At 33.4% G+C, this 13,287-nt stretch overlaps 2 protein-coding genes across 2 annotated transcripts; one reads left to right on the top strand and one right to left on the bottom strand.

Moving 5' to 3' along the window:
- The first annotated feature begins 4,210 nt into the window (after positions 1–4,210).
- On the top strand, positions 4,211–8,668 carry LOC145577532 (transcription termination factor MTERF8, chloroplastic-like). Its single transcript, XM_081635017.1, has 2 exons — positions 4,211–6,731; positions 8,415–8,668. The coding sequence occupies exon 1, from the start codon at positions 4,243–4,245 to the stop codon at positions 5,383–5,385; it is 1,143 nt and encodes a 380-aa protein (XP_081491143.1). The 5' UTR covers positions 4,211–4,242; the 3' UTR covers positions 5,386–6,731; positions 8,415–8,668.
- Positions 8,669–8,710: 42 nt separating this feature from the next.
- LOC145577531 (tryptophan synthase beta chain 1-like) lies at positions 8,711–12,950 on the bottom strand. The gene is made up of 5 exons (XM_081635016.1): positions 12,595–12,950; positions 11,869–12,225; positions 10,420–10,853; positions 9,915–10,009; positions 8,711–9,492 (listed from the first exon to the last, which is right to left on the bottom strand). Exons 1-5 carry the CDS (start codon positions 12,871–12,873, stop codon positions 9,161–9,163), a joined length of 1,497 nt encoding a protein of 498 aa, XP_081491142.1. The 5' UTR covers positions 12,874–12,950; the 3' UTR covers positions 8,711–9,160.
- Between the last annotated feature and the right edge of the window lie 337 nt (positions 12,951–13,287).

Genomic DNA, 13,287 nt, shown 5'->3' with positions numbered 1-13,287 from the left:
TTTTAAGCAAAAATGTCAAAGCAGTCGTTCCCTATACAAATAATCCCCTATGCAATTTCTCTTGTTGTTATCCTACTGATCGTCTCTCCCTCGGTGCTTGCTATTCGCAATGAACCACCGAGTTTTTCAAAGACCGCGAAGAATATAGATGGTCAAGATGGTACCTTGGTCGTTCTACAATGGAGTAACGTTGGGAAGATCGTGTGGCCATCGTCGTTCATCATGCTAATTTTTGTGGCTTATAAGGTCTGGAAATGCTGCAACAATAGTAATAATAATACTGAAGGTATGTGCATCCTTGCACTTGCACTAAGCTTTATTTAGCTAGGTGCAGTACGTAATAACCTTCGCTTATTAGGTTATTTATTACCTTCATTTCAAATTATTTGCAACGATTAGACATTTTTATTCACACTTTATGTCAACATATATTGATAATTTATATTAGTTGGGGGATGATTGATAATTTTGTACACTAGTAACTATACGTAACGTGTATAATCTTGAATTATGTTTAGAAATAATGATTCAATTAGAGGATGATATATACTACTAACAATTTCTCATATACTTCACGTAGGTTCTAGTATCTTAATGGTAATATATATTGATTACTCTTGAAATTCTTAATATCTCTAAATAGAATCAAACGTAGAAAATTAATTACTTCGTAAATTAGAACTACATAGTTGTCACTCATTTATTATTACATGTCAATAATTAACAGATAGCATCACTTCTACGGAGACAAGCGTAACTACTGGTGATAATGGTCAAATTGAGATGGTTGGAGTGAAGATTACTTGCTGACTAGTCCTGCCTTAGCTTGGTGTTGTTCTTTAACTTTATTGTGGTTGTGGGTGCACGAGCGAATTCTCGAAGGTTCCGATTAGTTCATCATTTTTGTTCTGTGCAGTGGTTGATAATTTTCATTTCCATGATCCGTTGGTTGCTAGTCTTGGTGGTTCAAGCATCTTTATGAATTTGTGTACTATATATTGTGTAAGGTTTGTTGTAATTGTATGAGCAAAATGAAATTTTTAGTAAAACTTTTATTTTTAAGAGCTTAGTTTTGGTTGTGTCTTGTATGAGGTAGAGGAGGTGACCCTAGGGATGATACTTCACATCTATGAGAGGGAAGTCTAAGATCAAATTCTCGTTTAGAGGATTTTTAGGTGATAAATTATGTTACGTGTGACATTCGTTAGGTCTAGTGAGGGCGTTGCCCAAACAATTTGTGTACCCAAAAAAATTGTTGTGAGTTATATATACTTTGTTTTGTAAATTTGATAGATATCCCTTTCCTTTAATTTGTATTTAAATTGTTGATTTGTTCGAAGCCTTCCACTTGAATATGTTTTATAAATTTTCATTAAGATGTGCAATGTAAACAATTGCATTGTATGAACAAATTAAAGTATGTACATAGTGGTAGCAAATATTTTTCAATCAATTTTGTTATGAAAATCATCTTGGTCATCCTTATAATATATAATAGCTAGATCTTCTTTACTACTTTGTATAAGCTAAGGGCAGGTGAGGCTATAGTGTCCAGCTAAAACACCTAAAAATACTTATAATTTTTACTTACTTAGCTCGTTTAATATATATGGTTGGTGTATATCAATCAAGAAACCTAATACGTTGCACTTGAACGTGCATATAAATCTAGTTTCAAGGTAAGGAACCGAGGAGTGGAAAAGTGTATTTATTTCTTTTTGTTTTTGGATATATAGGAAAGTGAATGCAATTTAGAGAGAAGGGAGTCCTACAAAGAAGGAATCGAGGATATTTATCTTGATTTTTAAATTCTAAATATGTAATTTATAGAGTTTTTTGTAATACATAACTTGAGATATAATTTAATTATAATATTTTGTTGAAAATTGTGCAAAAAAAAAGGAAAAAAAAAGGAACCAAAAGGGATCTAGGCTTAAGGCCGGAGGGACTCATAATACTAATGGAAAAAATAAATCATTTAATTGATACAATTCGAATACAAATTTTTAAATTTCACTTACTCCGTATATTGTAAATGACATGCATGCATAATTGAATAATTTCTATGGAGTATGTAGGCGAGGCACTGATAATTATTTCATTGATTTTTCTATAATCACACTGTAACTACGCAATAAGAAAATATAAATTTATGATCTTGATAAATAACCCATGCATATTTATCATCATTAGAAAGCACCATCATGATTAGTGGTGAATATAAATGTTATTTTGGGGTATTTATTTACAAATTTATCATTTAATAAGATAAATAAAAATAACAAGGTTGACTGAACACATCAATAATTAGTTTGGAGATTGTAATTTAAAAATCATTAACTTTTGTAAGATCAACAATCAATACAACTATACAAGCTCACTAAGTTGGATTTACTATTAGTTTTGAAAGAGTACTGTATTAATCTAAACTCTTATACTTTGTAGATCTTACAAAGTTACAAATAAATAAAAATTCAAAAACCATGTAACCTTTTTCCTGGGAATTGAAATAGAATTAGGCAAATGAACTTAACTTTAAAAAAAAAAAAAAGGATGCAATAAACACATTAGATAATCATATTAACCGCAAAATGATAAGTAGAAGGATTGATTTAAGAAAATATTATTGAAAAAAATTACACATGAAATATTGTAAAATTAAAGACATATGTGATTAAAAAAAAAAAAAAAAAAAGGTCATATAGACGACCAGACGTTCACATTTGGAAATAAAGTGATTAAGAAATGGCTAGACCCCATCAAAAGATATTCGTACTCCTAACCTAACATATTGCATGCATGTTTCTATTGTCATACTACGATACTTGTTTTCGTTAATGAACCAGTGAAAGTGGTGAACCCCAATTTAAGGTCCATTTCTATTACTCTCCTAAATTTATTTAGAGATTATCTATCTTTTATTTGTTAAAATGTAAATTTATTGGCCCACTCCAAAAAGTGCGAGAGAAGAGTTACAAATTAGAAGAATAATTTGAATGTAGCCTTGACACTTATGCTCTTGACATTACTCTGTTTAAGACAACTTTTGAGAACCTCTAAACAACTTGTAGTTATTTAATTAATCTCTAATGGAGGAATTTGGATGAGAAATTTGAAAAGTTGTTGGACGTGATGAATAAGAAATAAGAGATTTACATGCACCGCTACTTTTGTGGGTGAAACATTTGTTTTCCTTATATTTGTGAAAACCTATCCAAGCAACCACTATCTCTACCACTATTCGCTACTTACACGTTACCTTGTCAAACCCTACTAATTATCTATTAGTGTTTGACCTAGCCAAAACGCTACCACCAAATGGGCTTTAATAACTGAAGTACTACTTTTTCATGGTCAATTTTTTTTTTTTTTTTTTTTTCAAATTTCAAAATCTTTCTCAAGCCATTTCCTATCCAATCCTTGTGATTTTGACTTGCTGTTTCTTTACTTTGTTGTTAGTATCTTTCACTGCTAAGTCACCCCTTTAAATCGCCGTGAAGTCACCCTTGATAAAAATTGATTTAAGTGTTTTATTTGTTTCACTTCTCTTATTAGTCTTGTAACAATAAACTACATGAGTATGTAAATTATTCTACCATATAAATATATGGTTAATTTTCTTTAGAGATTGTGTATCAAAGTTTAAATAATTGTAAATGAGCGTTCCTTAACAAATCTAAATTAAGCCTTTTTTCATATTTAACTACATTTTGGGTCCGAGCGATGCCCTGAGTTATTATATAAATAACTTTTATATTCACATAGATCAAATCCTTTTTATATTTCAATTTTACATTTTTATCTACCAATATGATAACACTTCTTCTATTTCTATTTAAATGTTATGTTTTGACTTTTTATACTATCCACTTAGTTCACTTCACCTTAAAAAAATAATATTAAGTAAAAATAATTTCAGTTTAGTTCAGTAAAATTAATTTCAGTTCAGTAAAATTAATTTCAGTTCAGTAAAAATAAGTTCAATTCAGTAAAATTTAGTTTTCTTAAAGAAGAATTATAATAGAAAATCAGTAAAAATAATTTCAGTTCAGCAAAAATAATTTCAATTCAATAAGAATAATTTAAATTCAACAAATATAATTTTATTTCGGTAAAAAAAATTTCATTTCAGCAAAAATAAGGTGAAGTAAACGGGGCCTTTAGTACCTTAAACTTGATTATTGTATGATACGGTTTGGTCACCCAAAACCCTCAACCCAAACCTAATGGGTTGAATCGCAAATGCTGAAATTGTGCTCTAATGGCGTCCAATTCCGGACCCATCTCTCTCTCCACCTCAATCGCTTGTTTCTACACTCAACATTTTCTGCAACCGAAAATTCTCCCACTTCTATGGTGGATTTCATGGTTAACTCTCTGGGTTTTACAAGGGAAGAAGCAGCTATTTCCTGGAGTAAGGTGAGTAAATCAAATCGCATTAAATCCACTCAAAACCCTTATTTAGTTGTTGATTTCTTGAAACAACGAGGATTTAGCAATACCCAGATGAAAAGACTTATATTTTCTTTGCCAATTTTGCTGAAATGTAGTGTTGATAGAACCCTAATTCCCAAATTTAAAGCTTTAGAAGAATTGGGTATTTCTGGTTCTGATTTAGCTGATATTGTTTCTTCAAATTCTACAATTTTAAGAAGGGATTTTACCAATCGTATTATACCCATGATAAGTTATGTGAAATCAATTGTGGGTGATGACAAAAAATTCTTCAAACTTTTGAAGAGATCATACTGGTTGATGAGTGTTGATATTGCTGCAGGATTACACCCTAATATAGAGCTGTTTAGAAAGTATGGTTTCAGTAATGAAAGAATTCTGTATCTTTTAGTTCAATATACTGAGATTTTTGGGCATGATCCTAAAAGGGTTGAAGAGATTTTAAAGAGGGTCAATGAGGAGTTTGGGATTCCGCCCAAGTTGATTCAGTTTTCTGATGCTGTTGTATTGCTAGCTTCGTTGAGTGAGAATACCCTGGAAACTAAGTATGGGATTTTTAGGAGCTTTGGATGGACTGATTCTGATATTAAGGTTATGATGAGGAAGACACCGCGGTGTTTGGTGTTGTCGGAGAAAACAATTCGTGAGCGGTTGAATTTTTTCATCAATGAGTTGGGATGCCAACCAGGGTACTTAGCAAATCGTTCTTATGTGATGTCATATAGTATGACTGATAGGGTTTTGCCGCGCTATACTATATTAAAGGTCTTGGAAGAGAGGAAACTTGTCACTGTTAAAGTGGGAATGTTGACGACTGTATGCAGCTGCGAGTCTTTTTTCTTAAACAAGTTTGTGCTACCCTACAAAGATAAGTTACCTGAGCTCTGTACAGCTTATATTTGTAGGGTAAAAGGGACTTTTACTACTTAGATGAGGGAATTTTGACTGATCAAGTGACCTGCTTTAAGAGCTGTCATCATTTTGCTTAGGGGATGAAGATACAAAGAAGGAATGTTGCTTTATTCTTTCTAGCTACGAGTGGAACAGAAAATTGAAAAATTCTGTTTGAATTTCAAGCTAGGGTGGCTAATATAAGAAGCTTCATCAAAACAGTATTCATGCCAGAAAGGTGTGGTAGCTCTGGGCTCTGGCTATCATGAAGAATTGAAGATACTTTTAGCAAATGGTAAATGACTGTATGAGGTGGAGGAACCTCCATTCTGGTTAGTGGTATTGTTGCAATCTGTCAGCTGGTGGTGATTAGAGGAACATTATTGAACACTTTTGTGATCAGTAAATTTTTACTCTTATCTGTTTAAGAAATTACTTGATTCAACTTCTCTCTAAAGTTATACAAAAGCATTGTCATATTGGTTGAGGATTGAGAACCTAACCGATTATTAGTTAGGATTCTCCTGAAGAAGACCAGGGGTCAGGTACCCTAGATTCTTCTCTGCCGTTTTGTTGATATTAACATAGTCTATCTTTTATTTCTTCAGGGCAAGCTGAAAATTTTATTATCTTTGATGAAACTTGTTACAGGGAATGTTGTGAGATATAATATAAGTAATACAACATACTTTGTGTTTGATTCTATGAAGAGAAGATTGAGGAATAGTGAACTGTAAACCCTAAACTCGTTTCCACCATGCTTTAACATGATATGGTGCTATTTTTGGTGTTTACATTATCATTTAATAATCTCTCTCTCTCTCTCCGGAATTTGATAACATTCGTCAATCATGCAATTCCAGTTTATTTACTAGAACTATATTGTTTCTTTGATGCATTTCATGGAGATACTGTTGGAAAGGGTCTGAGAAATTCAAAGTTAAGAGGTAAGAGGCATTTTTTCACATCTTGTCTACTGACTACAAAGATGCTGTGTGCATAACTTGATTCCTCAATTTGATGAATTAAAACTGTTGAGAGAATGCAAAATTTGCTGTTTTTTTAGTACTTTGTTGCTCATTGGTATTTTCTGAGATAGTCGGCACTCTTTGATAATTGTTTCCAGACAACTATAATACGGTTGTAAGCCAGCCATTGCTTATTTAAGTGAAGCTGTCCATAGGTAATTTAGTACCAACTTGTGCTGTGAATGCCATAAGAGAATTTGTTTCTTGGATCAGTGTTTTTTCTTTCTTAGTTCCTTTATTATGTACTTAGCCTATTGTTTAATATTTTGTTTTGTTAAATTGACAGTTTGTGTGCTGCTTACTGCTGAAATTATGTTTCTGACAGTGTGGAAATTCTACACGGTCGCTGTCCTTCAGGTAACAGAGCTTGATAGTTGCTTGTATAATTTGCTTAGATAGTTATGTTTACGGTTGCGTACTTTCTTTGATTTTAGAACTAATTATCCTTGATCAATATTGTTGACGTACTAGTTTGTTATTAGCAGCTAATATGAAGTATAATTTATACTCCTTGCATCTCATTTTGCTTGCCTCATTTGACTGTTTTTTAGGTCAAATGGGGCAAGTAAATTGAGCCGGAGGGAGTACTAAATACTTGCATAAGCTGTAGTTCGTAGTTTTGTAAATTCTGGAACTTGTCTCGTAGCTGGTTATTGGGATCTAGGCAGTGTTTGAATACCAAAAATAATACCAAAAATAGCCAATTTAGTAGGAGGTTATAAAGGGCGGTATGGATTATGAATTAATTTGTAATTTTGCAGTGAATCTATCATTCAAATGACCATGATAATGTAAGTATGTTTCCTCATCCCCAAACATGTGTTTATTTATTCATAAATATCTACCATCCAATACCTCTCCCTTAACTGGTGATGTATGGTAATGAATTATGAAAGAAGAGATACTTTGGGGTGATCTAACTTTTCCATGGGCATTGGCATAGAAGTTTCCTTTCAAATGTATTTACAAATTTATTTCCATTACCACCTACTTATCAAACAGGTACTTATATTTTGTTGTGTGATAGGGCCATTAGGCTACAATCATGAGTCTCAGGATGTGTCTTTTGGCTGAAACGTACTGTGTTAATAATCTGATTTCCTCTAATCTAATCATTTTACTGTCAGTTCTTCCTATTTTTGTTTCTACATTTATAAGTGGGCAACTGGTAACATTTTTGTCTTCTGTGGCCTGAACAAAATCAAATTAAACCAGAATTTATAGTCACTTTACACTTAGCTCTGATTAAATTTAGACAAGTGATTGGTGACAGGAAGATTCTTGTAAGGCAACCTTTATTTCGTCGCTAATCTATTTATCAGTTATAGTATTGGGTCGTGAGTGATTCACTCCCAAGCAACACATCAATATCCTTCATAAAGAAGTTTAAGAATCTAATTGACTGAGATCAAAATTTTCCTGCTAAGCACTTTATCTTTCCTTACACTTGGTGCTTTTTAGGCATATGAGGTTCTGCTTTGTCTTTTTTGCGTGTTCTAATATAGTGATTTAGGCTTCATTCTTTTTACTTGAACACACCTTAACTTAGTAACTGACTTTTACTGAAACTTATCTGAAATGATACACATTATTTCAATTGTAAACTGAATGTGATAGCTTTTATCTGAATTTATTGCCCCAAATTTGACTTATTTTTCTTGTAAATTTATACTTCTAAGGTGAAAAGAACGAAGCCTTAGTACTAGTAAAATGCTTTTTTATTATAAGCTGGTTTTAAAAAAATATATGAATGCTACAAAGGTATTGAGATCCCTGTGTTTTATTTTTTGCTGATGGTATTACAAATATTTTGCTCAACATGGGCTGTGAGTACCTCTTCCCTGTGATAAAACAAATTCCAAATATTCATGCTCAAGTGCCTTAAACGTTGCAGCATGATCATAATGTTAGGGAGACTCTGCTTTCCTTGCAAGACATGTGTATTTGGCATGTAGATGTTACTGATTTTGTGGGAGGAACTTTGGATTCTCAACTGCTGATGTTTGGATTCTATTTGCCAAATGTTGTGAAAATTTTCAGTCTGGCAATGAAACAAACCCTGAAGATTCGTGGTTGAGTGCCTCAAACATAGTGCCTTCTCTTCACATGCATATGCCTTGTGTGGATGAATACTAGGCTGAAGGAACTATGGATTCTGAATTTTGGATTCTAAGTGCCAAATGTTATTATACAAGTATTAATTAAGCTTGTTGGTCCATTATAAAGTAAACTTGCAATTAGTTTGGTGTTATTTGAGATGAAATAAATATTCCATGAAGAGTTGGGTCTTTGAACTCGTTAATCAGTTATTTGATGTGAAGAGAAGGCTACTGATGAAAATATGGATTTGCCGCCTTGAAAGGGAAGCAGCTGGTTACAGCTATTCCCGGTGTCATGTCAGTTATCTGCAAAAGGCTTCAATATGTATTACTGTACTTGCTAGCCTGAAAAATTAGAGTTATTCTCACCTCTTCAGCATATATTTTATTGCATATTTTGGAATTACAGTAGCTAGCCACACTAAGTTATGAGAATACCTTTCTCTTCTAGTCTATACTTTCTTTCACCACCACTATGCCTATTTAAATTTTGTTATTTATTTATGTGTATATTATGGCTTCAGCAAAGAGAAGACCATAGTTGTGGACTTGATTACAATTATACAGAGGAGGTAGAACTAGTTTTATCTTCCAGATAATATCCACATCCTCTTCTACGATATTATTTAGCTAACCTGCTAGTGTTAGTGTTACCAGCCCTAAAATTTTCTTTCTAATATATGACGGTTACATGCTTAGCCGTTTCTTCTTGTGCAAGACCTTTGTACTCTCTGTGCCAAAACTTATATGTTCTTCAGATGGAATATCGCTGCAGTCAGTGCATGGTGAGGGCTGTTTAGAGCTGTTTGATGTATCATTTTTTCCCACCATAGCATTAAATAAGAGAAGTTGGTCAAGCTGCTGAACAGTGGCGGCATCCTTGTCACCACGACCACTGCAGTTGACCACAACCTTGGTGCCATGAGGCAGAGTAGGGCACAATTTCTCCAGGGCAGCAATTGCATGCGAGGCTTCCAGGGCCGGGAAAATTCCTTCAAACCTGCATAACCTCTTGTATGCTGCAAGACAAACAGTATATTTAATTCAGGTTAGAGGATCTACCCTCTTAAATTGTATTAACTTTCCATTTCCTTAGAAAAGGCCAATTGGGACCAAAATACTTTTTAGTGTACATCTAGTATTCCCTCTGTCTCATCCAAAGCCTGTCGAGTAAATTTGAAGAATATTTTAAGAGAGAAGATTTTATTAAAGGGAATACTCCATGTCCACTAAATGTATGTCTATCCTTTTCACGATGAATGAGCTAAAGTAAAGGCAGTTGGGGTTATGAAAGCTACGAACTCATTAAACGAAAGAAAAGTATATAGGTGTCCAAAGCAAGAGAGGAACTAGGAGGTCCACGTCCTCTCTTTAGTTATTGAAAGCATTCTAACAAGGATATTGTCCCTCCCTTCCCATTATGCTTTGATGTGTTGCTTACCATGTAGGGCCTCTTCATCTCTGACTGCATGGAACTCTGCTCGTCCGCTGTCCTTGAGGTAGCTGAGCTCTGGTCCAACCCCTGGACACTCTAACCTGCAAGTTCAAGGAAATCGTAATTCAGTTATATTAAAGCTTTGTACTCCATTTAGTCTGTCCAGTCTATGTGCATGTAATGATTATTTAGTAGATCATGAGATTATTTGTAGGTTTGTCAAGGTTTATGGAATAGTCACCCTATTAGTGCTGTCTAGTCTATTTAACTTGTAATGATGCTGACATTTGAACCTCCTTAATGTTGCCACTATAATGTTTTGATAGCAAGCTTGTTTTCTTTCCATACTATCTGTCATTCGGATACAATACATGTTGGTTTCAAGGATCAGTCATTGTTTATCATTCTTTTTCTGAGAGAAATGTCTGTCCAAAAACGTATGCATAACCATAAACCATAAACGACAGTTTAAATCGATTCAAATTACATGTAGTAGTGCATGTATACTCACCCAACACCAATTGAATACGGACCTACAATTTGACCATCATCATCTTGTAACAAGTAACTCATAGCTCCATGATAAACACCTATTTCTCCTTTAGATAAGGTAGCCGAATGCCATCCACTTTCTAATCCATATCCGGCAGCCTCTACTCCAACCAATCTTACCCCTTCGTCTTCTATGAATTCATGGAACAAACCCATTGCATTCGATCCACCTCCTACACACGCCACCAGAACGTCTGGTTTCCCACCCCATTTCTCCATTGCTTGTTTCCTCACTTCCTTCCCTATGACTGATTGGAACTCTCGAACCATCGTCGGGCATGGGTGTGGCCCGATGACCGACCCCGGCAAGTGATAACTGGTCTCTAAGTTTGCCACCCATTCTCGGACTGCTTCTGAACTTGCGTCTTTGTAGTTCCCATCTACCGATTTCACCTTCATTTAACATGTATTCATTAGTATAAGCATATCAACTTAAGGACTTGGTAAAAAGATGCTATAGGGCCGGATGACAACTAAAAATATGTCTTCAAATCATATGGTTGATGATGTGACGGTAAAAATAACATATATTTTCCGTACCTCATATCTCTAACAATAATTGATTTACATTGTAAAAATTTTGCTGTTAGTATTGTAATACAGAGTACCGAATAATATCTATGCTGCGATACCAGTCACATGCTATCCCGATTAATTACGTTGTAATAATATAATTAGTCAATCACAAATACAAATATGAGTCTTGAGTGCATGACATCACGTACACTAGTCTTGTTGACATCATAAAAGTTATTGCTTTGCTACCCCACAATTGTTGTGTCAACTTCTAATTTATCTATGACAGATTGTAATGTTCTTTTTATCTTTTACGTGTTCCCCTTTGAGCTCGTGAAAGAAAAAAGTACAAAATTACTCCATATAAAATTATAAATTGATGTTTCTATGATAGTTATCCTTAAAATTCACTTTTTTGGAACTTAATTATAAAAAAAAAATTTGAACATTCAAAAAATTAATTTCTTAGAAAAACATGAAGTTTTTAATATTTTTTTTTAGACAAAAATAAAAAAATTACTTTTAATTTGTAATAAGTTTGATTAACAAAAAAATATATAGAGAATCGACTTGAAATTCAGAATAATGGCAATCGTGTTAAGAATGATTACTGTAAAATTTTCACGTACAAAATAATGTTTTGTTCTTTTATGGTTAATGAGTTTTAATCATATTTGTTGATATACAATTTCAATCAATAACTTCTTTAATTTCATTAAAAAAAAAAAAAGTCAATTTGAAATATGTGAAATGAAATATACATAGTACTAAATGGAAATGAAATATACATAGTACTAAAGACTAAAATTATAGTTTTTTTTTTTGTAAAAAAAGGACTAAAATTATAGAGCATTCTAAATTAAACTTAACAAAGTTATTGAGAAATGTTTACCTGTGCCCCTAGAAGCTTCATGAGGCGTACATTAGATGGTTGCCTCTCTATATCCAATCTACCCATGATAATGGTACAAGAGAGACCGAGCTTCGCGCACACGGCAGCAGTGGCCACACCATGCTGCCCAGCGCCTGTAGCCGTGACAATGCTCATACGTCCCATACGTTTAGCGAGCATGGCTTGCGCAAGGGTGTTGTTGATCTTGTGAGCACCTCCGTGGTTGAGATCCTCCCTTTTTAGGTATATTTCCGGCCCACGCCCGTCTTTGTCCTTGTAGTGTTCCGATAACCTTTGAGCGTGGTATAAGGGTGTTTCGCGTCCTACATAGTCCCTTAGAGCCGTCCCTAGCTCCTCCTGAAATGAAAGAAAATTGAAGGCACGCATGAATAATATTATCACCAAACACTCGAAAATTTAAAGAAAAAGGTTACATCTAAATGCAGAAACATTGGTAACAAGCTAACAACGTATTGATATATATATATATATATATATATATATATATATATATATATATATATATATATATATATATATATATATATATATATATACGTAGTATTTTTAAATTTGGATTGGAATGAAAAACTAAAATATTATCACTCAGTCATTTTGCATTGAACAGTTGATGTTATAAAGGCGGTTTAAAATATACTTGTATATACCAACGATGGTTGTAATTACGCACATACCACCTTTTATTCAATTAAACGAAAAACTAACCTGAAACTCGACATCATTAAGGGCTTTGTAGAATTCATCTTCAAGGTCGTTCAAGCATGTTACTAAAAGTTCAGGCACATATTTCCCACCAAATTTCCCAAATTTTCCAGTGCTACTTTTAGTAGTACTTGTACTACTAGTGTGGTTCATTGATAATGAACAATTAAGTGAGTTAAAAGGAGTAGCATATTTAACCATTTTTCTTCCCTTTTTTTCATTGTTACATAATTTGTTTTTGGATACAAGAATTGAAGACTGAAGGCTACAAACTTTGCTCATTTTAGGAAACGAAAAAAAAAAAAGAGATTTTTTTTTTTATTTAATTTTTTTCTCTCTTTCTCTTCAAACTAAGTTGATCAACTATATTGTTGAATGAGAGATTTTTGGTTACATACATTTGGAGTGGGCATACATTATTTATAGTACTAGAAAGATACCTTTGGCAAGTTGCTTGCAACAACAGCCAATACATCTTCACGCACATGTAAAATGTTCAATGCAACATAATTCATTCCTAGGATAGTAGGATTAATTGGCTAGATTAAGAGTCTCTTACATGATAGGTTGTGGTGTGGTGTGGACGCGTGGGGCCTAAATGAGGTTACTCAATATTGATTCGACCTATTTTTTGCACTATATGGAAAAGTCATGATCAAGTTTGAAACTCGTCATGTTTAATTTTTCACACGTAAA

The sequence above is a fragment of the Chenopodium album genome, chromosome 14, assembly GCF_948465745.1.
Source record: "Chenopodium album chromosome 14, dcCheAlbu1.1, whole genome shotgun sequence".
NCBI classification, from domain to species: domain Eukaryota; kingdom Viridiplantae; phylum Streptophyta; class Magnoliopsida; order Caryophyllales; family Amaranthaceae; genus Chenopodium; species Chenopodium album.
The sequence above is the reverse complement of the archived record's forward strand: the minus strand, read 5'-3'. Positions and strand labels throughout refer to the sequence as shown.